Here is a 24,244-nt window from a genome sequence, read left to right as displayed (position 1 = left end):
TCCTTCTGCTATATATAACTAATATAGTTATTCCTTTCCTCCCTATAGTACTTTTAGCCTATTAATAGCTTAAGAGGTAATAAAGTTTACTTTAGCTCTACTATTAATTAGCATAAAGGTTATCTATTAGTTAATAATAACTTTAAGTTCTATATTACCTTAATATCCTTATAATATTTAGTAGATAAACCTTTTCCTTATTACTTATTATAGTTTTACGTTAATAGGTAAGTCTAGTTTTTTAACTGCTCTAAGTATCTTAGGTAGGTGATTTATTTCCCTTCCTATTATACTTTTATAAGGCTGTTTTCGCAATATCTAACTTAAAGAAGTTAGGGTTTATTCTTTGCAATTCTCTAAGCGTATACCTTTTCCTTATAGTAGATTTAGCATTTATCGCATTAGTATTCGTCCTATTTTATTTATTTATTATAGAGGTATTCCATAAGAAATTATCAGCTAGGGGTAAATATAGCAATATTACTATTAAACTTTCTGAGTTCCTATCTAGTAAGGGTATATATAGTATAGACATTTCATAGAGGACTATTATTATATTATCTAGGTTAGAAATAGTAGTTATACTTATCTCCTATATAGATTTCATAATAGTTAAAGAAACACTATACCTAAAAGAGGTGTTAATAGTTAGGGTTAGTAACTCTAAAGTATAAGTAATCTTTAATTCTAAGTTATAAGGTGTGATATATTCTTAGCCTTATATTAGGTATACTATAAAGTTTGATAAACTATTTGTTATTATATAGGTTGATTTGCTTATATGCGATTCGCTTAGGTATATTATCCTTCTCAGATTTCTCTTTAGAGCTAATATTATCCATACTAGGGGTAAGCCTATAGGCGATCTCTACCTAAGTATATTAGTATGTAATATCGTAAGGTTTATCTAAGTTATAAAGAGAACCTTCTCCTTCTCTAAAAGTTTAGTTATTTATAAGATTAAATAGTTACTATTCTTCTAGGGGGTTATACTTATAATCTAATTCGTTATTAGATTCTTCTTTTATTTATTCTTTTAGTATTATATAGGTAGTCTAGTTTAAGAGTTTATAACTAGTCTAACTTTAGCTATTAGTTGTTTTTATAGTAGAACTAAGAGTTAGTTTAAGTTACTATACTTATAGTATCTCATTAAGTTATTCTTAGGTTTTTCTATAGATTTTACTATTACTAGTATATATCATTACTAGGGTTCTTAGATATATATCTAGCGTAGTTATATTATACCTAGACCATCTAGGGTTACTATCCCTTAAGTAGTATCCTAATATTTCCTTATCTTTAAAGTAGATTTAACAGTTATTATTATAATATCTAGTTTAAGACTAAAATATATATAGGACTTTAGTAATAATATTAACTTATTAGAGCTATTTAGCTATTAATTTCTAAGGAAGCTTCTTAAGCTATTTATAATCTTTAGTAATATATTCTTATTTATTATAGTTATAATACTTAAGGTTCTAAAGCTTTTTATTATTAGGTTTAGTTATTATACTGAGATCTATAGGTCTACTATGTTATTTATAGGTAGTACTCTAGCAGGTATTATTCTAATTATTATAGGGTCTATTATTATTCTATAAGGGGTTAAACTTCTAATAGGGCTACTATTAGTACTTACGTCTAGAGTTTAGTCCTTATCGTTTTTCGCCCTTTTCCTTATAGCGTTCAAAAAGTTAATTATTAATCTTAATAGTAAGGTTAATATACTAAAGAAAGTCTTTAGGATAGTTAATCTTAATAATCTTATCTTTTACTTTATCCTTAAGTCCTTAATAGAATATAAAGATCTTAGTTTTTTTAGTGAGGTTAAGTTAGATACTAAGTTATCTAAACGTAGTAGTATATTCTTTAGTAGACTTTATTTATTATAGTTATATAAGGTCTCTTTTAGCTTACTATTTCTTATTAAGGTTTTAGAAGAGAGAGTAGAAGGTATCTTTAAATCTTTTAAAGCTACTATAGATATTATAAGTTTTAGTAGAGTATTTATCTAAGGTTTTATACTTAAGGAACTCTTCTTAGATAGGTTTAAACTATTTAAAGGCTTATCCTTATAAGTAGGTAGTAGTATAAATAACTTTCTCAGTTTAGCTAGTAAAGTCTCTATAGTAGAAGTTCTAGTAGTTCTTAACTTAGATTAGGAATAACTTAAGTTATCTAAAGGTGCTATTATAAGTGATTAAGGTGCTAAGCTTAAGTTTCTATTATCCTCTAATTAGGGTAGTAATAATATTAGTAGTAGCTTAGAGGGTANTAAGTTTAAGTTTCTATTATCCTCTAATTAGGGTAGTAATAATATTAGTAGTAGCTTAGAAGGTATTAAGTTCTTCTTAGAGTTCTTAAACCTTTTTGAGGTTAGTATCTCCTCTAATATCTTTTTCTAGCTTTTTAAAAGTTACTATAACGTTCTGAAGTTATCTATTAAGGTTTTTAATAACTTATTTACTTTTATTTATAAACGTTTATATTTCTTTAGATTTAGCTTCTTATTTCTAGATAATACGTTAGAGTTTCTTATAACTTTTTTTAGTAAAGGATCTTTCTCTATTAGAGTTATACTTAAGGTCTAGTATATTATAATCTTTAACGCTAGTAAGTTCCTATGCTAGACTCTAAGGCTAGTTATATAAGGAAGATAAAGATCCTAAGGTAGGGGATTTAGTTGAAGTATAAGAAGATATACTTATCGTTTTACTATTAGTAGGTGTTAATAGTTAACTTACTAAATAAGAGTAATTAAAGTGTTATAGTTAGCTATCTAATAGTAAAATCTACTAATAGAAGCTAGGGATTAACATATTATAATAGTATACTAAGGTTATAGTCTAAATTATAGGTTATAAGCTAGTTATAAATTAGATCTTTAGAGGCTAAAGTGATTAGTCTTAGTCTTAATAAGTAATTCGCAGTAAAGGTAAGCTAAAAGTATCTATGAGGATAAATACTAAGTTAATTACTAAAGAGCTATAGAAGTCTAACCTTAAGCCTAGCTTATAGTTATACTATATATAAGTCCTAAATAGTCTCTCTATCCTAAGACTAATAAGATCTAAGTGGTCCCTAAAAGTAGACTACTATCTCTGCATTAGTCCTCTTATTAGACTACTTATCTTCTATTAGTCCTTTTTATTATTATATAACTTATATTATAGTTCTTCCGTTCTGAGCGAGTCCCTATTATTCCTATGATTCTGCAGTATAAATGTCCTGTCCTAGCTGCCTAACGCCTAGTAGGTTAGTTAACTGTTATCTATGCATAACGGGTTGTAACATAGGTGGGGGGGTGGTGATGCTTTGGCGTTTGGGAAAGTTGATCAGGATGAGAGTGCATATCGGGTGCTCTCGGTAATGCGTTTCTCGGCGCTAGAGTGCAGTGTGCCCACAGCCTGTCTAATAATAAGCTAATTAATTGGAGTTGTGCTGACAGTAACAGAAGATCTGATGGCATACTTTGAGACTCGCGGTCTGGGGTCTTGTTCCTGCGCTGGGCTGGCAGACGACTCTAAATAGGCGTGCTTCATGAATTGACATGGCTGGAAACTTAATGTTGCAGGACGTATGTCAAAAACATACCTTCCCTTCAAAAAATGCGAATCGACGCAATGTATGCCGAGGTCTGGAACCAGGATCAAAGGGTCAGGTGTGGAATTCACGCTGGACGAGGACAGGGAGTTAGGGAGTATTGCGAGAACATTGCAAAAGCACTCTCACTCTAAAACAAAGTATACTTTCGACGAGAAACATTGAGATAGCGGGTTAGGATTTTCTATAGACACGGTTGGATCACCGAGGGTGTGTATGTGGGTTATGTTGGTCTACCTGTGCTGGTTTGCCTCAAGGGATAGGGCTCTAGTAGCAGCTGGTGGAGCTCAGCCTACTCAGGAAGTGCACCAAGGTGTGTTAGTCTGTAAGTTTATGATAGGTGGTGCAGGTTTGTAAATTGTTTTCGTGGTGTTTGTCTTTAGTTAGTGTTCAAAGTGTTAACGTGGACGAGATCAGCGGTGGTGATCTGCGACTCAACACATGAGTTATGCTGGTGTTGATCCGCGAATTTCTTATGAAGTAGCGAGTTACATCGTATGACAAAATTCCGTCACCTACATCAAGATTCTTCCAAATTCGATCGCCCTGAAAGTGAAGCCACAGTGAAACCACCTTTTGCACCCACGCCTGGTGTCGCATTAACGCCAGCATTGCTCGAAGGCTAAATTCAACTTTGACATCGTGTGCTTTCCTTGGGTACACATCGCATAAAGGTGCACAAAATTTTTCCGGTCTGGCAGTACCCCGAAACATCACATGGAAATGCCCTCGCGGATGTCGGCAGAGTGTATTCAGTACAGCAGGCGAAAGCAATACTCCATGCGATGCGATGTCCGGCGATGACTTAGTGTTTAATGCCTTTAAAATCATGGGTGCGGGTGACCCATTCGTTTCGGGCGCACACCAAAATGTTGGAGATGCTCTGCTTCTGCCAGCGCCCAACACCCAACAGTGCATCTCAATTGGCCTGCGATCGGTCGAAAGCCGGGCTCCCTTGGTCTCAGTGAACATTACAAAGAAAGAGCCATCTGGATTACGTAGCCGATGAACGGGTGGCATCAGCAGGAGCAGTGAAGCCCTTGACCCGCCAAAGCTGGCCCAATGTTGCCAGCTCAAAGCACTCTGAGCCCTGGGATGCAAAGACATGGTCATGATTGCACATAAGACCTGCAGGTCATAGGATGGATGTTCAACAACTTCTTGAGCCCTCATGTGCTGTCATTAGGTGGTCACATCTGCTGCTCTGATTCACCCCTGCTCCGCGTATCTGCATCAAACGAAACCCCAATCATGTCATCCTCGGTACCAACAAGTGCCTCCGATGTAGATGCGAAACGAGCTGCCCTCCACCTGGCGCTCCTCCTCCAATGCCTCGAATGCGAAGTTGCCTGAGGTCCAGGTGGAACCCAAGTCAAGGAACGTTTTCTCTGGAATGTACACGTCTGCTAGGTTCACGCCCTGAGGCTCGCACTTTGGAAAGTCGGCCATGTTCGCAGGCGGTACGATGCCTGCGGCGCGCCAATACGCATCCGTCATCGCCTCGGGAATGCCGCCACGACGCCAGTGGTACAGTTCCCATGTCGCGACGCCCAACGGCTGACCCTGCCACACCACCTGGATTTCCAGCCCCCTGGAGGAGTCGTTTCGATGGCCAATGACGGCCATGGCGAGATGGACCGTCTTCGGATTGCCTATGCCGACGGCGTGGGCGCGCCCGCGGGGCAGAGTAGCCCAAAAGTCGAGTACCTTCTGATGGGCCGCCCAGCTTGCGTCGTATTCGGATACGAACAACTGGTCCATCGAGCTGACGAGATGGAACTCGAGCATCACGCGCTTGTTGTATGCGGAAACGTGAAAGCCAGTGATGGCTGCGACCTTGTCCGAGTACTTGTTCAGCTCCGGAATCGTTTCCGGGCCTCGGTGGAACTCGCGAGGAGGCACGAGCGCAGCGTCAAAGGCGGCAAGTGTCTTGTTCGCGGAGGATGAGCTGCATGGGCCTGGTGCGATTGCGGTCGGAGAAGCGGGTGGAGCAGAAGGCGCCGTCGCGGTCGGAGTGGGAGGGGTCGAAGGACGCGGGCCGTCGGAGACTGCCAGGGCCGTAGCAGGAGCGATCGAAGTGCCATCGGCGCCATTGGAAGCGGCCGGCTCAGGGTCAGAAATCGTCGGCTATCAACGGTCAGATTGAGGAACATGAAGGAGAAAAGTGGTGACATGGGGCAGACCTTGGGAGCAGGGACGGACTCGTCGAAGCCAGAGTCTGGCTGTGCGGCTTCCGCTTTCACTTTCGCATTGCGTCTGCGCGTTTCCTAACCGCGTAGATTCGCAGCGCTGCGTTTGGTCTTCTTCTTGTGTCGTCCGAAGTGTGCCATTGCATCAAGCTCTCAGGAGAAGATGCGGCAAAATCGCTTGCTGTTCGCAAATGTCGATGCGGTCGCAAAGCCTTGCAGAGTGCCGGATGGGTTGTGAGGAAGGAATTGTTAGGGCCGTGGTGCCGAAAGAAGAAAGCGCTACTTCCTTCAAGGAAGTTCCTTGAGGCTGTCTGTCAGACAACCTCTCTCATTGGTCAGAAAAGCCCGGTGCCCCACCTAAGCACGCATCAAGGTCGTGGTATGACGTAGCCCCACTGCATGTCGCGTGGCATGTGCGCTCGGGCCTCCTGCCTGGAAAACGATAAGATAGCGATAGGAGATAAGGATAAGCGCCCTGGAGGGACTCCACTCTGGCTCCGAGCTCCGGATCCGACCCACTATCGGCACAGGATGAGCCGGGCTGGATCTAGTCATCGACCGTCGGTGCCCAGGCACCTCAGCCAAGTCGCGATTTCCTCTACATTGCAGTTGAATGTGCTGCAACTCAGAGGATGTCAAAATCATCAACGGCGAATTTATCCAAAAAGTGACCCCAGCCGCTAGAAGACACGTCTCCCAGCGCACGTCAAAGTTCCCGCCGCAGACATGCTTTCAATACTGCCCATCTAGAGTGCGAAGAGGGCGAACTTCGCGTGCACGATGATTATCAAAGCTCCAATCGGGGAGCTCACTCATCAGACGGGAAACACGTAATGCTGACGGACTTACTCTCCGAAATGTTCCTGCGTAGTCTAGAGTTAGGGCTTTGCCGGGCGCATCTTGTTGCGAGGAGCCTAGGGAGATGAGCTATCCTGCACCCCCATGACATCTGCTGTGAATTGACCAGCAGCTGGAAAAGTAGACGGCATGAGATCCCTGCATGCTGATACCCCATGGGATGATGAGCTGGTTTAGCACCCCGCGGTTGGAAAGAAGGGGGAGTGTACACGTCATTCTAAGTTCTTTTGCAATGCAAATTCGGGATGAAGAGTTTCCTTAACATATGTCGTTTTGTTGCCTTGTTTGAGAGTAAGAGCTTCCCCGCAGGCTGCTGGAGGCCTGTTGCCCTCCCAGCCCGCCCACCCAACAACGTCATGGGCGTTGGCTGTTGGAGATTGCTCATCCGGCGCCGAATGCTTTAGCTCCAAATTTACGTCGGCCTTTAACCGCTGATGGGGCTCGAATAATGCCTTGTGCCAAGGAACTGCACCAACTCGTCGCAATCGCTGCACAGAACCAAGGACTTGATGTGCCCGTTGGTCAGTCCATTTGACCTGCAGTATGCCGTCACCATGTTGCAAATTTTGGCTTGTGACTTCTTTTCGTTGTGACTGAGTGTTTTCCCTGGCTCGCGTGCGTTTGTCAAGACGAAACGAATGATTGAGTCCGTCCATCGGGCAGAGAAAGAGGAGAAAGGACTGCGCTGGCTGACAAGAATGACACAGATGGGACAGTCTCCCTCTTGCGTGTCGTCGTCGTCGGCTTCGGAGTCTGAAGAGCGCTTGTCCGTAGGGTCTCCTAAAAAATTGTTGTCGTACATATTGCTTTCGTTCTCGCCTTCCATTTGGGTTATTGGGGAAGGCAGCTGACAGGGAGTCTGGGTGGTTTTCTACGCGTGATGTGTGGCTCAGGAACTGATTCGACACAAGTCTTTTTGCGACACGCTTGGATGGAAGTAACATGAGCTTTGAATAGGTCGCCTGCGGGCTTGAGACATGAAAGTCATGAACAAGCGAGGAGATTCGTTCATTTTGAATGAGATTCTGAGGAATATCAAGGTCGATTTCGCTTTGATGGCATCCTGCGAACTTCAAGCCTAATTCACCGAGTATCCTATTCACTGCTCTGCCATCAAAAAGTCTTTCCATAAGAAAATGCATTATCGTTTCTTTTGGCGTCGCGCCTGATCCTCCGCTCGACCGCATGTCAACCATAGTTTGAGTCTCCAAAGCAGACGTACGCATCATTATTGCAGACAATAACGAATTAAGTTGTCAATAACACGGATCTGGCCTCTTGATAATTGAGCTCACCAATCTGGTTCTACATCTAAGTCTCAAAGTATTAATTCTTTCCTTGCGGCTAGCAGAGTAGAGAGCGTCAGGGAATCCGCTGGAACACTGAAAATTCCTGTCTGCCCCTGAGCAAGCCTGTCATTCAAGCCCTCCCGGTCTGTTCGTATCACTGCCCTTTCATTCATATTGTCATCCGTAAGCCATATGCTATCCATGAAATTGCGTCTGCCTGGATGCGACCTCGGTATGGACGCCGATGGCTACCGTGTAGCCTCGGTCCCACGACCCAGTGGCGTCCGCCTCCGTGGACGAAGTTGCGCCGGGTGGCTCCGATCAATACCTCAACAAGGCCGCGAGCCTGACGTGCGAATAGAGTCGAACAAGGATTATGGTCATTTATCCAATTCTTGGCGTTGCCATTCTCAGAGTAAGATTCCAATAGACGGTCTGGCCAAATCCGCCATTCCAGCCCGGATGGTCCACAAGCCTCTCTCAGGCACACCCAAATGCTGTTCCTAATCATGATCAGCATGTTGGACGTCATCGATGGCTTTATTTGTGAGCGCGGCGAACGCCTCTTCATCGATTACAACCACGACGGTCTCGTTGGCCCGGGCTGCGTTCTGTCACCTGCGTGTTAGATGAATGGTCGGGACCGTCAGCCACACGAACTTTCGGGTTATACGAACCCACTTCATCGCATGTATCCTGCGAGTCAAAGATGCAAGGCGCGGCCATGGCGTTCCATAATGCGGAACGTTGCGGCCGGGCACGCCGATTGCCGAGGTTGACATACCACCCGCAAAGGTCCTCTGTCTTCTTAAAGAGGAATCACAACACCGTAACCATTGTGTATGTGTCTCCAGACTGTAATCCCAACCAACGCTTTCAACGTCCTGCCCACCAAGCTCCCTTGCGATGCCACCATATCCATTCACATGCGACTTCAGGGCAGGCTGACGGGACAATTCCGACTGACTTTGTGCTGCAGAACGGCCGTAGACAGCATCTGACGCGCTCGCGATCTGCTCCAGCCAATGTGCACTGGAAGACCGCACAAACTTTCTCGATCATCCTGTCAAGAAATCTGCCGATCAGAATGTAGATGTGCGCATGCAACGGCTCGCAGAGACGACCGAACGACAAGCTGATAGCCCTGAGCCAGTTTTCTCCAAGCAATTCGTCATCACGGACATTGCCCAGAATAATGCGAATGATGACCTTCCACGGTCGCGCGAAATTGAAGAACAAAGACGATGCAGGGCTCTCGCCAGCTGCCATGAGAGCTCGGCCATAGGCAAACGTGACGCCTTCCCCCGTGGAAGCCAGTCCGAAACCTAGAGGCAGCATGAACAGATTCCCCGGCAGCATAACATCCGTCGCCAGTAAATTCAATCAGAGTATACTTCTTCTCGTATCCGCTAACGAACCAAACGATTGAATTCTAAGCAACAAGCTATCTTCTCCGCTATTTGCGGTGATGATGTTGAGATTTGAGGTAGCTTCCCCAGAAACAGCTACCACGCCTCTCTCGAACAAGACCATGGGCAGCACAAGCAACGACGCACCAACGCCCTCGTACTGAGGAAGGAGAAAGGCTTGCAAAGGAAGAGCGCTATCAAAAACTGGTTGGAGGTGGTGGCCATAACTGACAGACTGCGATCGCGTTCATCCTCAAAGGCTTCGGAAGTCGACTTCAATGCCAATGAAGTCGGAGCTCAGCATGGCCTGCTGCCTTCGTCCCCTGTCAACGCGGGACCGTAGTACCGGCTGTGCTCCTCGCCTGTTTGATATCGACGCCTTATCGATGGACCCGGCGATTCAAGAGCGGAAGATGTTTTCCCTCTCAATATGCTGCCAGCTTTTGGAGGATCTGCCAAACATATGGATGCATATCTTACAAGAGGAATTTGCGATTTCGCCAAGGATAGCTTCTCGTTCAGCTTTAGCAACTTTTGCGTGTTCTCAAGCGTCTTGCCGATGGGTATTGTGGCTTGTAGTACGTTAGAAGTAGTGGTTTGGTCGTATGACCCTTTCCCGAAGGGCGGAGCGGTGACGTAGGAGCTGCGAAGAGCCTGGACACAGGAAGCAAGGTACTCGTACCCTGCTGATTTTCAATATCTCAACGTTCGGGCTCATGTGCGTCGTGAGCTCGTAGTCAGAGGCCGTTTGGTCATAGACTTTGCCCCGTTCCAAGCCCATGAATGTACATGTTCAGGAGAAAGTTGTCGAGCGTGATATCCTGAAGGGGCCGGGTCTCGTCTTGCAAAATCTACAACAGGTACTCCAAATGTAACGAGGAGATACCGTCAATAGAGGTTGGCGGGACGCGAGCTAGCAGCTCGACTTTCGACTCCTCGTTCATCTCAAGTCTGTCTGCCTCGGAGCCGGGGTTCTGGTTACAGAGCTCTCCGCGCTAGCGTAGCTTTCAACACCGCTTCATGTACTCTCAGCACAGCTTCAGTTTCCATGCGAACGTCATGTTCTTCGCAGATTGGTACTTTTTGACCACTGGCTTGATGTAAGTCGGGCATCTAATCTCCAATTCCTCAAGCTCCTTACGGTTGGCTTCGCCCGGATCGTCGAACCTGTTTTTGTATAGCTGTCTGACTTCGCAGAACTCGAGCATAGAGGAGGTCTAATGCCAGTGGAAGACTGAAGCCAGCTTTCGGAGCTTCAGCATGTCGGTAGCGCTATCCGTGGTGGTCATGACTGGGTTGGTGCTTATGACGCCTTCGAAGACGACAATGTGAGGACTCCACTGCTCTTCTTCCAGCACAATCAAATCCTCTTGACTCCCCGTGATGACTTATTCAGCATAACAGAAGCTAAGAAGCTAAACTCTCAGTAAATTGGGCATGTCGGCGCATAAATAAAGGAGTCAGATGGCTGTAAGCATCATGGAAGTGGGCAGATCCTCGCCGATGGCGGAGCATGAGGGGAGCGTCCCCCGAATGTTGATGTCAAGGGGAACAGAGTGGATGACACGGTGATGATTGAACGCGTGCGGCATCGTGCTTCTCGTACTTTGGCTTTCAGTCGAGCATGTCGACTGGTTGACGATGTTCTTGATATTGACCAGACCGTAGAAGACGGGTCTATCGTGAAGTCCCACTAAATCGAGGTTTCCACGACTGTCGAGGATTCTCATGCAATAAGTAGCCCTTGCTGATACAACGGCTCCGCTCTGCCTACCTGGCTGTTGTGACTTGATCCTCGTTTGTTAAGGTTGAGTTGACGGAGACATCGTAGCACTTGCGGATCAGAACGGAACAGCTGACCTCCCACCTTTCCTGCGGGGGTATAGTTGGCATTTCTGCCAGAAGGATGTGATCGTGTGGGCACACAAATACGAGGGACAGAGTGTCAATGTAGTCTTGATGTCATCCTAATCCTGGGGTACTGCGAGAGTCTTGCCAATGGCAACAGCTCGTACCTTGTATCCATCCGCCTGTTGGGTCTCGTCGGCCATCTGGCACATGGTCATGATCATCATACCGACAGACAAGCACCGAATGGATCTTTCGACCTTGAGATATGCAACTTATGGCATTTCAGCCCGCCTGAAGGTGTTGCAGGATACAAGCTCCCGATCAATGGACCTCAAAGTCTCGGAGCCGAAGAGACATTTACAAATGTGTTTTCGGGACAGTGGGTCTTGGTCGTGTGCGACACAGACCAGTAATTCAAGCTATGGTCCTAGCTAAAGGGGGAAAGACTGATCAAGTAGCTGAAGCTCGCCAAGCTTTTGTTGAAAGCCTGAACACCGATGGGGTGGCTTCATTGAAATAGCTTACTAGCAAGCATCAGGGATGTCTTGGATGCGTTGTTGCCTCTCTAAAGGACCGACCGGTAGCTTGATTTTGTCACTGTCGGTTGGAATATTAGAGCTATGACTGAAGACCTGATGAAAGAGTCCTTGCAGAGTGCCGCGGTGTCTGTTTCGATCATCACGTTGTTTTCGACTTCATTGTTCTTCTTGTTCAGTCAGGCGTTTCCATTGACGTCGGCTCTAATCATAGTCTGCCTACCGCCAGTGAGGTTGATCTGGCTGGCCATGTTGGAGACCAAATTCCGGTCCAAGCTCGCTGCTGTTGAAAATGCCCGAGTGCAGAGGTGAAAGAAAACTTCGCATCATGTGGGTTCTCGAAAAGCGGCGTGATGTGAATTGGGTATTGGCGAAATTTGTCGAGAACGGCTTGCATGCGTAGAGTGTGGCAGGCGACATCATAGTTGATATTCAGCGCGACGTGTTCGTCTCCCTTGACCAGCAAGAACAGCTTGTCAATGGCATCCGCGTCTCCGGAGAGTGTGGTGCTGGACGTCTTGTTCACGCGCCCGACCACCGCCTTGCCCGGAACGTGGCGGTTCATGTATGATTCGGCGTCTTTGGGTCCCAGAATTGTAGCCAATATCGCGGCGTTTAACTTGACGATATATGCCAGTCTCTTATAGTGGATTACAATGATCACGACATCCTGTTGAGTGAGAGCACCATTGTCATATGCCGCGGCGATGTCTCAGCTCGAATGGCTGCGAATGGCATCAGGAATTATGTTCAAGTGGCGCATCAGGTCGACCACAGCCAAGTGCAGGGCAAGCAAGTCCGATTTCGGTGGTCTCTTCGTTCTAGGACAGCTCAGCTACAGGTAGATGATAGTCAGTATTATTTCATCCAGAGGCAGAGAAGTCCAACTTGCCGGTCAATAACTATGATGCGCCTATCGCTCACATGTAAGTATCAGCGCGGGAACAAAACCGACACACCATAGCAAATCACCCAGCACCTTAAACCGCGAAAAAGATGTTCAGACGAGTTTTCTTACGGACTGGGTCTACGGGGGGACTGCTCGAGGGGAGGAATGGCCTCTGGCAAGAAGAGGCGATGGTGAAGCTCTTCCACGGCAATCGGCTTCGTTGAGCGCGAAGAGGTACACCATCTTCTCCAAAAGCAAGTCTCTGGCGTCTGATCTCCCTTCTTATTGTCTAATTTGAATACGAGTGACGAAGCACATGTGATCAAAGGGCGGCCAATGCCGGTCTGTTCATGCCAGCTCCAGTCAAGGGTCATCCGATGAAGTTACCGAACCGTATTCGGAAGACCATCATCTTCCAATCCACATTCTCGACAAGAGCAAATCGAGACTCCCCCGAAAGAGCTGAGGGCTATCTGTTCATGACTTTCGCTGCTGTGGTTATCGGTCATCTCGTTGATCTCCATGTGGTGGTATGTGGTGTCAAGGATGCACTGAGCATTTGTCACTCTGCAACCGAACTAAGTAATATGAATGCGACCAAGCCAGACAACTGGTCATAGTATAAGCTCAGCAAAAACGCTGAAGTTTCGATCGTCTGTGGGGATGCGCGGGTTGGGTTTGCTCCAGTATGAGGACCGGCTTGACGACAGGGCCAAAACCAGTGCCTCTCTCAAGATGCCCTATTGAGATTAACAGAGCCCATGCACGCCGGGTTATAGGATTAAATCGTCTTGCCGAATGGCTTTTAGTGCGACCGCCTCGACCGCCTCGACCGGGTCGCTGGTCGGAATACCGGTGCCGTGAGCATCGACGTAGGTCGTATCGCCAAAGCCTAGCCCGCCCTCAGCAAATCAGACACTGAGAATGAGCGCCTGTTGAGCAGCTGCAGCCGGAAGGACAATACAGGGAAAATAAGTGTCCTGGCTGACGGCTGGTTTCCAGAAAATACCAAACGCCGCTGTTCGGAGCCAGATTCAGAGGCTTCAAGACGCAAAACGCATCGCATCGGCTGTGACAAGTGGAAATCAGCCAGCTTGGATGTTACTGGAAATTACACTAGATGACTCCTTCGAAAGCGTATTCGTTTGACGTATTGTCAAAGGGCTGGCACTTGCTATACAAACTCAAGAGGTGTAAGCGTGTCATGGCACCCATGATGTCTGGAGACGCATCAGGTCCGGTGCGGCCCATTAACGCCGAACGAGACACTGTCTTGATAAGCATATCGATGTCTCGTAGGGTGACTTCGATTAAAAAGGTTTAGACGAACTTTTCGATTTGGAGCGACTCGACAGATTCGCGCACTGATTTTCCACGCCCAGAGGTCGGTGCGGGTCGAGGATGGAGTTGGTGACTGACGATAACATGACCGCACTGGGACGTGACTTTGATTCCCAAGGCGGGCAGTCCGAGTTCACATCAATGCAGTCTTACGACTCCGCTCCTGGCTGAATACCAATTGCTCTGTGTTTCTGTGACAGAGAGCCTCTCAGCGACAGGAGATTGTCTTGCAGAGTCCTCCCTGTAGCATCAAGTGGACCACGACGTCCGAAGGCTGGGGGCATGATCTGGCCCTCGGTCGCTCAGATGCACCCGTCGAGAGCCCAAGCAAAAAAGGCGAGATGCAAATCACCGAACCGACTGGCAATCGTTCCCGCGCCGCTTGAGATGTTGATCCAGGTGGTTGGCTTTGGCAGCTGCTGTACCCATTGAATCATTCGTGAGGTCTGGACGCTAAGGTAGCACCAGACGGCATCCGCAGGTGGGGGTGGACTGGGTGGGGTGGGGAGGTGGAGGTGCCGTGGCTTTTCCGAATCAAAACCCCACATTTCCAGCGGCCAATCAACGCTGCCCCGCGACGAAAATGTACCACATATGTGGTACGCTTACGTCAGCCACACATGTGTCCCGACCGTCCGATGTCTTCAAGCTTTGTGACAGCAAATACTTGGTCGGCCATCTTTCTAACATTTCCATCCACTCGTCGACTCTGCTGTGTCTAAAAAAGGCAATCGATTTTTTTCTCTCTTTTTTTTTCTCTTGTAGCTGCTCTCGCAAACCCGATCACAGCCCCGCTGGGGTTGGTGGCCATGGGCGTGCCGGAAGACTCGACGGCATCACATTTCTGCTGTTCATATGCATCCCGCAAATTCATCTGCGACTGATCTATCTGTTAGCCTAATTATCTGGTTGTGCGACTTTGCGTCCAGTCGTTTCTCTGGCGCCTGTATCCTTCCGCTTGAGTCTGCAGTGCTTGACCTTGATCTCCAACCTCAGAAGGATGCTGCGTGCATGTCAGCGGGCCTGCTCACGAGCGCCGCCTCCGCCCACGCCCCTGAGGCGATGGGGGGCGTTGCTGATGTGGCGCGTGCTTCGTGCGCGACATTTGCGCTGCCAGGTGGCGGACAGCTTTGCGACAGTCAGCAGCCGTTGCACAGCCCGATTGTCCGCAGAGGTGATTTCGCGGCGTAACCAAGCACCTTCGGTAACGGAGCGCAACCTCTGCGGGCGGGCTAATGCAAACTTAAGATAGCTGCCGTGCAAATTTGTTACATGCGCAATGTTTGCATGCCAGCTGCTATACAACTTTATGACTGAGCAGCCTTTGCAAAACTGTTTGAAGAAGTGTCCGCCTCAAAAGTGCTGTTGGCAGCTGGGCAAAGCCGCACACTGGCTGCGAACCCTATCGACTGGTGTGATTAGCCACTCAGTTGACGTGTGGGGTTTGTCCTGCTGCGAAGAAGAAAACTTAGAAGGGAAGAAAGAGTCGTGAGACATGTGTGGCTGATGTAAGCGTACCACATTTGTGGTACATTTTGCCTCGCCGGGCAGCGTTGATTGGCCGCTTGAAAGGGTTGGAAATTTCATCACGAGAAGCTTGGGCCATTTCGAGAGTACGTACTCAAGGACGGCCGGGTACCTCGCCCGATGCACTTTCAGGCGCACACAAGCACCTTGCAGAAATTACGAGGACATGAGGTGAAGTGATGGAAGATTGTCTCTTAAGGAATCACAGCTAGAAGACACTTTGAGAATTGATTTCCAGCTGAGAATCGCGTGTGCATGCATCAATTAGGCTCCGCACCAGAGACATCAGCCAGGACAGTTTTGTGCCTGCGCCCGATTAGCCAATCAGCGACGCACGATGACATTTCCCCCCACCATCTTCAAGGATGTCTGTCAGACAACCTCTCTCATTGGCCAGAGAAGCTCCACTTCTGCCCAGACCACGTGACGCTCTGCCAGACAACCGCCGGGACCCAACAAGCAAAGGCCGGTGACATGCTCCGAGGTGGGTGGCTTGGGAGATGTTTATTGCAGGCCAACAACGATGCAAGCCGACAAGCCAGCTGAAGGCAGAATTTCGATGGAGTGCGGACGCCCGAGTTTCCAGACTCATTCGGCCTGGATGGGAGATTCCACGGTGGTCCTTCCGTTCAATTCCTGACGCTTCCACCGCAGTACTGTGACTGCACTGAAGCAGGTACGCTCCGCGCCGTTCATTTGTGTCGCTGCAACGGACCGCACCTTCTAGTGGTCTGGTTCACTGATACCAGTGATGTGACTGGCTAGCCTTAGGATACCGCTGGTATCGTAAGGGCAGGCCAGTCAGAGGGTAGTGCACTAGCGGAAAGTGCGAGCCTGGAATCTCACCTCACTGGTCAATAGGTAGTTGACGTTGCACTTACCACTTGCGCGACCACATAACCGCAGAAGCAAGAAGTCTTGAGAACTGACGATGTCGTTGCGATCGAGAATGCTCATTCCGCGCCAAGTGCCTTCTCTCGAATACGTCCCTCAGGCACGTCAAGATGATCATCCCCTGCACTGCGGCTGCCCCGATCCCCGCTTTCTTCTCTTGCACCCCAGTCCGGTCTCGAACCCAGAACGACATGCTTTCCGCGCGCATCGACGAACAGCAATTGCCCCTCCTTCCGCCTTCGCCAGCCTCGCATTTTTGTCGCCTGTCAACGCCCACCTGCGGCCACTTCGTCGATCAGCGTGCGCGCGCCAGGCCTCTTGATCGCTGGCCGCTGCCCCCAAGTTTTGCCTCCTGCCTCGACCATGTTGTGGCCGGCTTCCCTTCGTCAACGCCCCTCCGCTACCCTCGCCTTAGTGATCGATCAAAATCCCATGCAACGAATCGCCCACGAGCAGTCAATGTCCCCAGAGGCTGCGGCCCTTGAACCCCCATAACTGCAGCGTGCAGCTTGGTCAACAAATCACCGTCGGCACCTACCTTTCGAGAAGCCGCCTCATTGGCGTCGGCCCACCATGCCGCACAAGATCCAGGTTGCTTCGACTCCTGCCCCGACAAAAAGACCCCCCCCCCCCCCCCCCCCNCCCCCCCCCCCCCCACAAAAAACCCCCCCCCCCCCCCTCCGCACGGCCGGAACCGATATCGTCCGACAGGCTCTTCGATGCCTACCCCTCGAAGCCTCTGTTTCGACAAGAGAGCGCTGGTTGCGCAGAATCGGAAGAGATCCAGAAAGATCGCTGCGCACGGCGTCTTTCAGCTACATCATGGTCAAGTTACGATTGGACGGATGGACTACGTTGGCTACCGAACGTCACGGCTGAAGGTGCGAGCAGAAGTACGCCGCAATGCAGCTATCTACGCGGAGGCATGGAACTCGCTGGATTGGCCAACCAGGCAATCGTTACGCGAATGGCTTGAGGTAGGATTAATTATCACCTGTAAGACGCATTGGCTTCGCGCGATTTGGTGTTGCGCTAGCGCTGGAACAAAAGAGGACGTTGCCGGTGACCGCATGCGCAGCGATGGACCTAGCTTTGTGCCAAACGATTTCCTGAGAGCTGTTCTAGCATTTACAAGAAACTCTGTGTTTTCTTCCGGTGCACTCTGCCTATGGTACATCTGACAAGTCGACGTGATCCTGCGTGAAGGATCGGACGGACAGCACGTGCCCAACCTTGAGTCTGCGAGCGAGACCATGGAGGCCGACTTCTCGGTGTGTTGTTCTCATGCCCAGCCCATCTAGTAACCGCACACAGTAGCGTCGTCCCAAGGTATGGACACCGCAAGTCTCCCAATGATCGATGCTCAACGACTTGGCGGCGCGTATGCTCCGTGATGGGTGTAAGGTAACTCTGACGATTGATCGCTTCTGGCAGCCCATCTCCCCGGAAAAGTCAACTCTCATTACCACCTGGCGAGACGACCCCCTGACCCAAATAATCTGAAGGGCATTGGCACGGGAGGCCGAGAAGCGATGTAGAAATACTCAACTGGCCATACGAAGATGGTAGATCAAAGCATCAGACGTCTCCTTTTTGGGGCATGGCATCTGCTGTTTTACGGTTGGATGCAGCCGTGCAGGCGGCCCACAAACGGTCGACACCGCGAGCATCGTGAGAGGTCGAGTTTTGCATCGGCATCAATGAAAATGGGGACCTTGGGTTGGTCTAGGGAACAGCAGAGAAACGCGACGTCTGAAGTTTGCATGTCTCGTGGGGTACAGGCAGATGTCATGGACGCAGCAAGAGGGAGTCAGGAGGGGGAAAGTTGAACTTGCCCGGGGGGTGTTGGCGATTACTTCGCAGCTGGCCGTTGATGGCACGATGCGCACCAGGTGGCAGCTGTCGCGATCAAGGATAGGAAGACCAAGGAGGAGACCCGGGGAAACTCAGTAACTTGCTAAAAGTAGCTATCGGCTCCATTGTGCGAAGAATTCCAGTGCGAATGCAGAGCCATGACTCCCAACCCGCTGCCATGGAGCCCGTCGAGATGCAGTCGCTGACCACGTTCCTTTTTTCCCCTTCTAGCCTTTCGCGCATGCTTTCGTATAGCAGCCCATCGCTGCCCCGCCATGTTCCATGCACCCCTCTGTGAAACCTCCTACTGGGCGAGCTCGAAACTTCCTCGACATGTTCGGTGCTCTCCAACATTGCGCCCTTCGACCCCTTGTTGTCCGTTCTGGAGTTCTTCTGGCGACCTTGGGAGTGCGGTGCACGAGCTACGAAGAGCCCTTGTCCTCGGGACGCATGCTCGAACTCTTATCCCGCGACTGGGTTCGGGTCTGGGTGTCGCTGCTGTCTCTCGTTGCGAGACTGGTCGTTGTTGCGATTGCGGCGGAGATCAGGGCGTTTAACTGCGCGTCTCGCATCGGGGCAGACGTCCTGGCTGCACTGTTTCCAAGTAGAAAAGACATGTGGTCTCGCCCGAGCACAGCGATTCGAGCAGCTAGCTGGAGAATCTCTTCCTTTTGGGCGGGGGATAGGGATGCTCGTTCTGCCGACGCCCGGGAGGCCGGAAACGCCGCGGGGCCAGTGGAGGAGGCGTCGCTGTGGGGAGACATGACGTTCGGGGTGTCAAAATCGTCGTTCGAAGCAAAGGTGTCGAGGTATGCGAGTCGCGTCGAAGCACGGAACGATTCGACGTGGCGGTCTTTCGGAGACGGGCGGAGCAGACGGTGACTTGTTCGGTTTTGATCGGGGATCTGACGGGTTGAACGAGTTCGGTCGAGATCAGGTTGCCGTGGTTGGCATTTGGGAAGAACAAGGTTGTGATGAGGGGAGATTGCCCAGAAGAAGAAGGAGACGTCCGCGTTGGCTGCTTTCCGGGGGTTGGGGCGAGATAAGCGTTGTTGATGGCTGGGGAAGGACCGTCGCTGACGGTGGACCTGCCTCTGTGTTCCTGGCCCCGGATGGGTGGTATGTGCCTGCCTGAGGACAATCCTGCCTGGGTGAAGCCTCCTCGGGTGAGTCCTGCCTGGGGACAGTCCTACCTAGGGACAGTCCTGCCTGGTTGAGTCCTACCCAAGAACAATCCTGCCCGGGTGAAGCCTCCTCGGGTGATTCGTGCCTGGGGATAGTTCTGCCTGATTGAGTCCTGCCCGGGTGACGTCCCCATGGGCCAGTCCTTCCTGGGTACAGTCCCGCCCTGGAATGAAAGTGCCCGCCTCGGCCCTGGGGCAAGGAAGGAGGCATTTCAGGGACGGAAATGCCCGTCTCTTATCTCCCCACCGAAGATACATCACCCCAGAAAGATCCAGTTCGGCAGGTGCAAAGAAGGCATGATGATGACGGGCATTGATAAGACAGTCAGAGCCAGGTCAGGTGCCCATGAGGGGCACATGACTGCCGGGCAAGAAAGACCCTGGGACAGAAGCGACGGGCAGAAAACAGCCCTGACAGTTCCTGCGCCGACATAATGGACCCGGCATGATGGAACCGGGTACGAAGGATGCAGGTACGAAAGAGACGGGCAGGAAACAACCCCGCCAATGCAACCCCGGGCACAAACCTTCCCTCAACTACCGTTTTGGATTCCTCCCAACCTTCCCGTTAGATCTGGGCATTGCCATGCCAGCCCTTTCTCTCCGTCACAATCAACCATTAGTGACGATCCTTCCCCAGGCATGAAAGACCTGGGCACGAACAACCCAAGCCTTCCTCACATGCGAGGCATGAACTTCCCCCACCGTTTTTGGTTTCTGTCGAGCTTCCGTCTGTCACATTGAACCACAGGCAACATTCCCTCCCGGGGCATGGAAGACCCGGGCACGAACAGCCCAAGCCTTCCTCGCAGAGTGGGCATGAACATCTCCTACCGTTTTTGATAGCTCCCAGTCTCCCCATTGGATCTGGGCACTGTCATGCCGACCCTTTCCCTCCGTCACATTGAACCTCAACAGTCTCTCTCCGGGCATCCATCCCCTCGTGGCTCCTTCCCAGCTGCGACTTCTTGTCAGGCATTATCATGCCCGGCATCGCTCGCCCATCATGCGCCCCTTCCACAGGATCCCAAGACTTCAGGCACATGCCTTCCAGAACAGCTATCCCTCGTGACACTACCTGCCGCAACACGACCTTGGCCCTGCCAATAACCCGTGAGCCATTCCAGAAATGCAGGCACATAATGGCGGCGTCCTTCCAGACCTTCGCAATGCGCAATTGAGACCTGGGCATAAATATCCCCAACATCCCCCCGTAGTCTGTGATTTTCTCTTCTTGATTCTTCGGCGGCCATCGATCTCGATCTCTTCTCTTCGTGGTTTTTTTCTCTCTCTTTCGTGTCTTCGTCTTCACGTTTTCCAAGTCCATCCGGCGCTATTTACATCATGTCCCTCTTTACGACAGTTTCTGACTACGATACGGCGTCCGCCCTCCTCCGATTCAACGAGCTCCTCTCCCTCCACCCCGACCATCCGGAAAAGGCCTCTATTCCCGCCTCATTCCACAGACTCCATCTTGCGTGGTGGAATGCCAGATTGAACGACAATGAGGCTTTGGACTGGCCTGAGTTCGTGTGTCAGAACATCACAGAGCTCGATGAAACCCTCACCCTCGTCTTCGACACTCACATCCCCACGGCGTCTACACACAAGCCAGACGTCGTGTCACGATTCCACAACGCCGCCACAGCCCTGCAGCTCACCCCACACGCCATGTTCCTGTGGCTAGGTCGAGATGTTCCGACAAAAGCTGCCAGCACCAAGTTGATCTCGTCCCTCGTCAACGGTCGCTCTACAAGCTTCGAGAAGTCCACTGTCCTTGCGGCTATTCGGCAAGCTACCAATGCCAGGCACAATGACCAACTTCTCCCGCCTGAGCCAAGCACTATTGATGTGACGAAGGCTGCAAAAGGTATGTTATTGCCAGTTATCCCAACCAGTCACTTGTCTAGGCTTTGTGTACACTCCCAGTCGAATGAGGCTAACTCTATTGATAGCTCTCAGGGAGACACAAGCGGCGGCAGAGCAAATCGAGGACCCGGAGATGGGACGCCACACCCAGACGGATGCTACTATGGCCTTGAGCTTCGTCGAGCCCCTACAGCCTCTGGAGCCCACCGTGTCGATGGATCCAATCACAGATGACGCGCCACTGCAGGCTACAAGCCTTGCTTTCGAAGACTTTCAGGAGTCATCATCCGTTCTCGACACCATCAACGACGTTGACATGACAGAGGCCCCGGCTACTATCGCCGTCACTGTGGCTACGGATGGCACCATGTCGTTTCAATACGAGGGTCTGGATGCCGAAACCGCCCGCTTCATTGCGCTCGTTCTCGAGCTTTCCAAGTCAGATGTCCCTGCCAGACTGGCTGTGCCCGGGACCTACGCATCCTCCTTTGCTGCCACGGCTGCTGCTCATGCTGCTGTTGAGACTTACATTAACGCCGGATGCAGAATAACGATCAGGGACGAACGGACATGAGGCTTGCGGGGGTTTTCGCTGTGTTTCTGTGTTTGGCGGTCTTGGGCTTTTGCGTCTTGTCTGTGTTTGTGCGTGTGGAATCTTGGGCGTGAGCGTGGCGTCTGGGTGTTGGGTCTGGGGTGGGAGTTTTGTCGGTGTCTTTTCTTTCTCTAAAGCATTCACATGCAAAGGTCGTTTAATAATTAAATGATGACCGGCTGCTTCAGCAGCGAGGTGCGTTTCAGCACCACACATATTCGTTTCTCGTGCCTTTGACTCTTGTTACTCAAGCGGACCTGGACATGACGATCCAGTCTGATGTGTCTGGCATCCATGTTGTTGTGCAGTTGAATCCCAAGCGGTCGTCTGATTGCTGAATAGCTTTTGGCGTATGCATCCACAATCAAGTCGTTGCAAGACTCTCAAGCACAGCAATTAAGTCTGGTTATGGCTTCGCCTTCTATCGGCCAGTCTCATCAGAGAATATATGAGGTGGACGAGAGTAGAAAAACACATGAACCGGCGTAATCCGGTTTCTGCTGAACTTCTTCCAAAACCAGAACGGGACTTGGTCGGATCGATAAGTATTGGATCCTAGCTGAGGAAACTCGGTATGAAATCATGCATATGACCCTTCAATCTCCAAGGCTGCCTAGTTCTTTAGCTGCCCGAAAGCTTCGAATCTGACTGTGGTGACTGCACGAGGCATTATGCCTTCAGATGAGCCACTGAGAAGGCCGACAATCCTCTTGGAGTGATGTTGATGTTCCGCATGTGAGTCTGCCAAATCAGAATGGATCCATTTGTACTTTTTGATAGAGTGACGCGCAAAAGCTGCATGGAAGTCATGCATACGTGGAGAATCACCTCTGAAAATGAGGCATTGATGTAACATGACTGGACTGAGAACGAGGTGCCTGTACTGCTCCCACCTCCCCAACTAACCCCGGTAAGCCCATCTTGGGTTGGCTCGAGATCTCGTCAACGTGGTACAACATTCCAATCTTGATATTGGCAACAACCTATTGAATGCAGGGGCAGTCTTGAGCTGAGCTCAGGTTGATAAGTAAAGCAGCATGTAAATGGGGGCGGTGCTCATGGCGAGTTTGCTGGCGAGTCCAGCGCAGTCGCGTAGATGAGAAGACAAGCTTTGGGATATCCAAGAATTCTCCGGAGCGACTTGAAATCCTTTCGTGCTCACCTCCACCCATTGAACCAGCTGTATTCCGCTAAACATTTCCCGCACCTCTGTTTGTGGTTTGTGATGACTGAGCCATGCTTCCCTAGCATATTGCACTCTTCGCAATGAGCCTTTGGGAAGATTTGGCCGTCTGCCTTATCGTGGAGCAGTGAGAGATGCCGGGCCCTGGCGGTTGTTGCCTTGAGGTTCGTGCTCCCATCAAAGTAACGGAAAGTTTCGGTAGCCTGTTGCTTGCCTCGCTGCATCTTGAACGCGCTGTTTGAATCGGAGCGGGTCGTGGTCCTGCGTGGACCTGGCAGCTTGCCAGGTCAGGATCAGTAGGGCTTGTTGCCAGCCATACAGCGACCGTAAGTGTCTATGCATGTGCAGGGCCGGAATAATCAAAAGAAGGAGCTTTCGCACTTTACAGACAGTCCCGCCCGAGTCTGGCACATCAAGCGTTCGGTAGTGTATGCTCACTTCCACCTCAACTCAGGTACAGCACAGTTGTGATGAGTAGAGCTGCATCGCCCACTTGTGCCACAGCTCAGTGGAGTCGGACTTCGATCTATTCGTCTCCGGTGTGTCTTTTGATTGAATCAGGAATATGCATGCGCTGGGAGTTATACGACAGGTTTCCGTCTGAGCATGGCCGCTGGCTGTCACACAACGGCAGAATATCATGAAACATGTCCTGAGCGGGCCTCAAAGAGAACGACTGCGAAAAGATCCTCTGATCCGTGTAGATTGGAACACGAAAGTTATCTATCGTCTTTTCCAATTTCTCGTTGAGCCACGGACTACTCTCCAGGGTTGGAACTCCGTGTAACTAGCCAGCATGTTTTCAGTGTCATAAACCAATTCATGGATGAAAACTTCCCATGCCAAGACATCCCAAGTATTTCATAGCCGTTTGCACATTTCTCTCAATGGGCTGACGACGGGAGATTGCGGGATAATGTTGATGCCCACCTTGGATGATAATCGGGGGAGCATGCAGCTATTGCGAGGGTCCCTTTGAATGTTGCTAATGTGAACTGGTTGCGTAAAGCTAGGGTTGGTGCTTTTAGATAGCTAGGAAGGTTTCTCTGTTCCCTGTTATCCTCGCTTTAATCTTCTCAGCCTCCTCTACTTATCCTGAATTCTTGTGCGTTGATATAATGTTCTCTATGCAGGCTAGTATGTGAGGATACCCTTCCCTGATTAAGCTCT

At 49.7% G+C, this 24,244-nt stretch overlaps 2 protein-coding genes across 2 annotated transcripts; both read right to left on the bottom strand.

Moving 5' to 3' along the window:
• Positions 1-4,863: 4,863 nt before the first annotated feature.
• Positions 4,864-5,939, bottom strand: GCG54_00003804 (uncharacterized protein; the record flags this gene model as incomplete). The annotated part of the gene is made up of 3 exons (XM_045403871.1): positions 4,864-5,736; positions 5,793-5,827; positions 5,882-5,939. The coding sequence occupies 3 exons, from the start codon at positions 5,937-5,939 to the stop codon at positions 4,864-4,866; spliced, it is 966 nt and encodes a 321-aa protein (XP_045261503.1).
• A 6,010-nt stretch (positions 5,940-11,949) lies between these two features.
• Positions 11,950-12,306, bottom strand: GCG54_00003803 (uncharacterized protein; the record flags this gene model as incomplete). The annotated part of the gene is made up of 1 exon (XM_045403870.1): positions 11,950-12,306. One exon carries the CDS (start codon positions 12,304-12,306, stop codon positions 11,950-11,952), a length of 357 nt encoding a protein of 118 aa, XP_045261502.1.
• Positions 12,307-24,244: the final 11,938 nt, after the last annotated feature.

Source organism: Colletotrichum gloeosporioides, assembly GCF_011800055.1.
Source record: "Colletotrichum gloeosporioides strain Lc1 chromosome Unknown consensus_64, whole genome shotgun sequence".
NCBI classification, from domain to species: Eukaryota; Fungi; Ascomycota; class Sordariomycetes; order Glomerellales; family Glomerellaceae; genus Colletotrichum; species Colletotrichum gloeosporioides.
The sequence above is the reverse complement of the archived record's forward strand: the minus strand, read 5'-3'. Positions and strand labels throughout refer to the sequence as shown.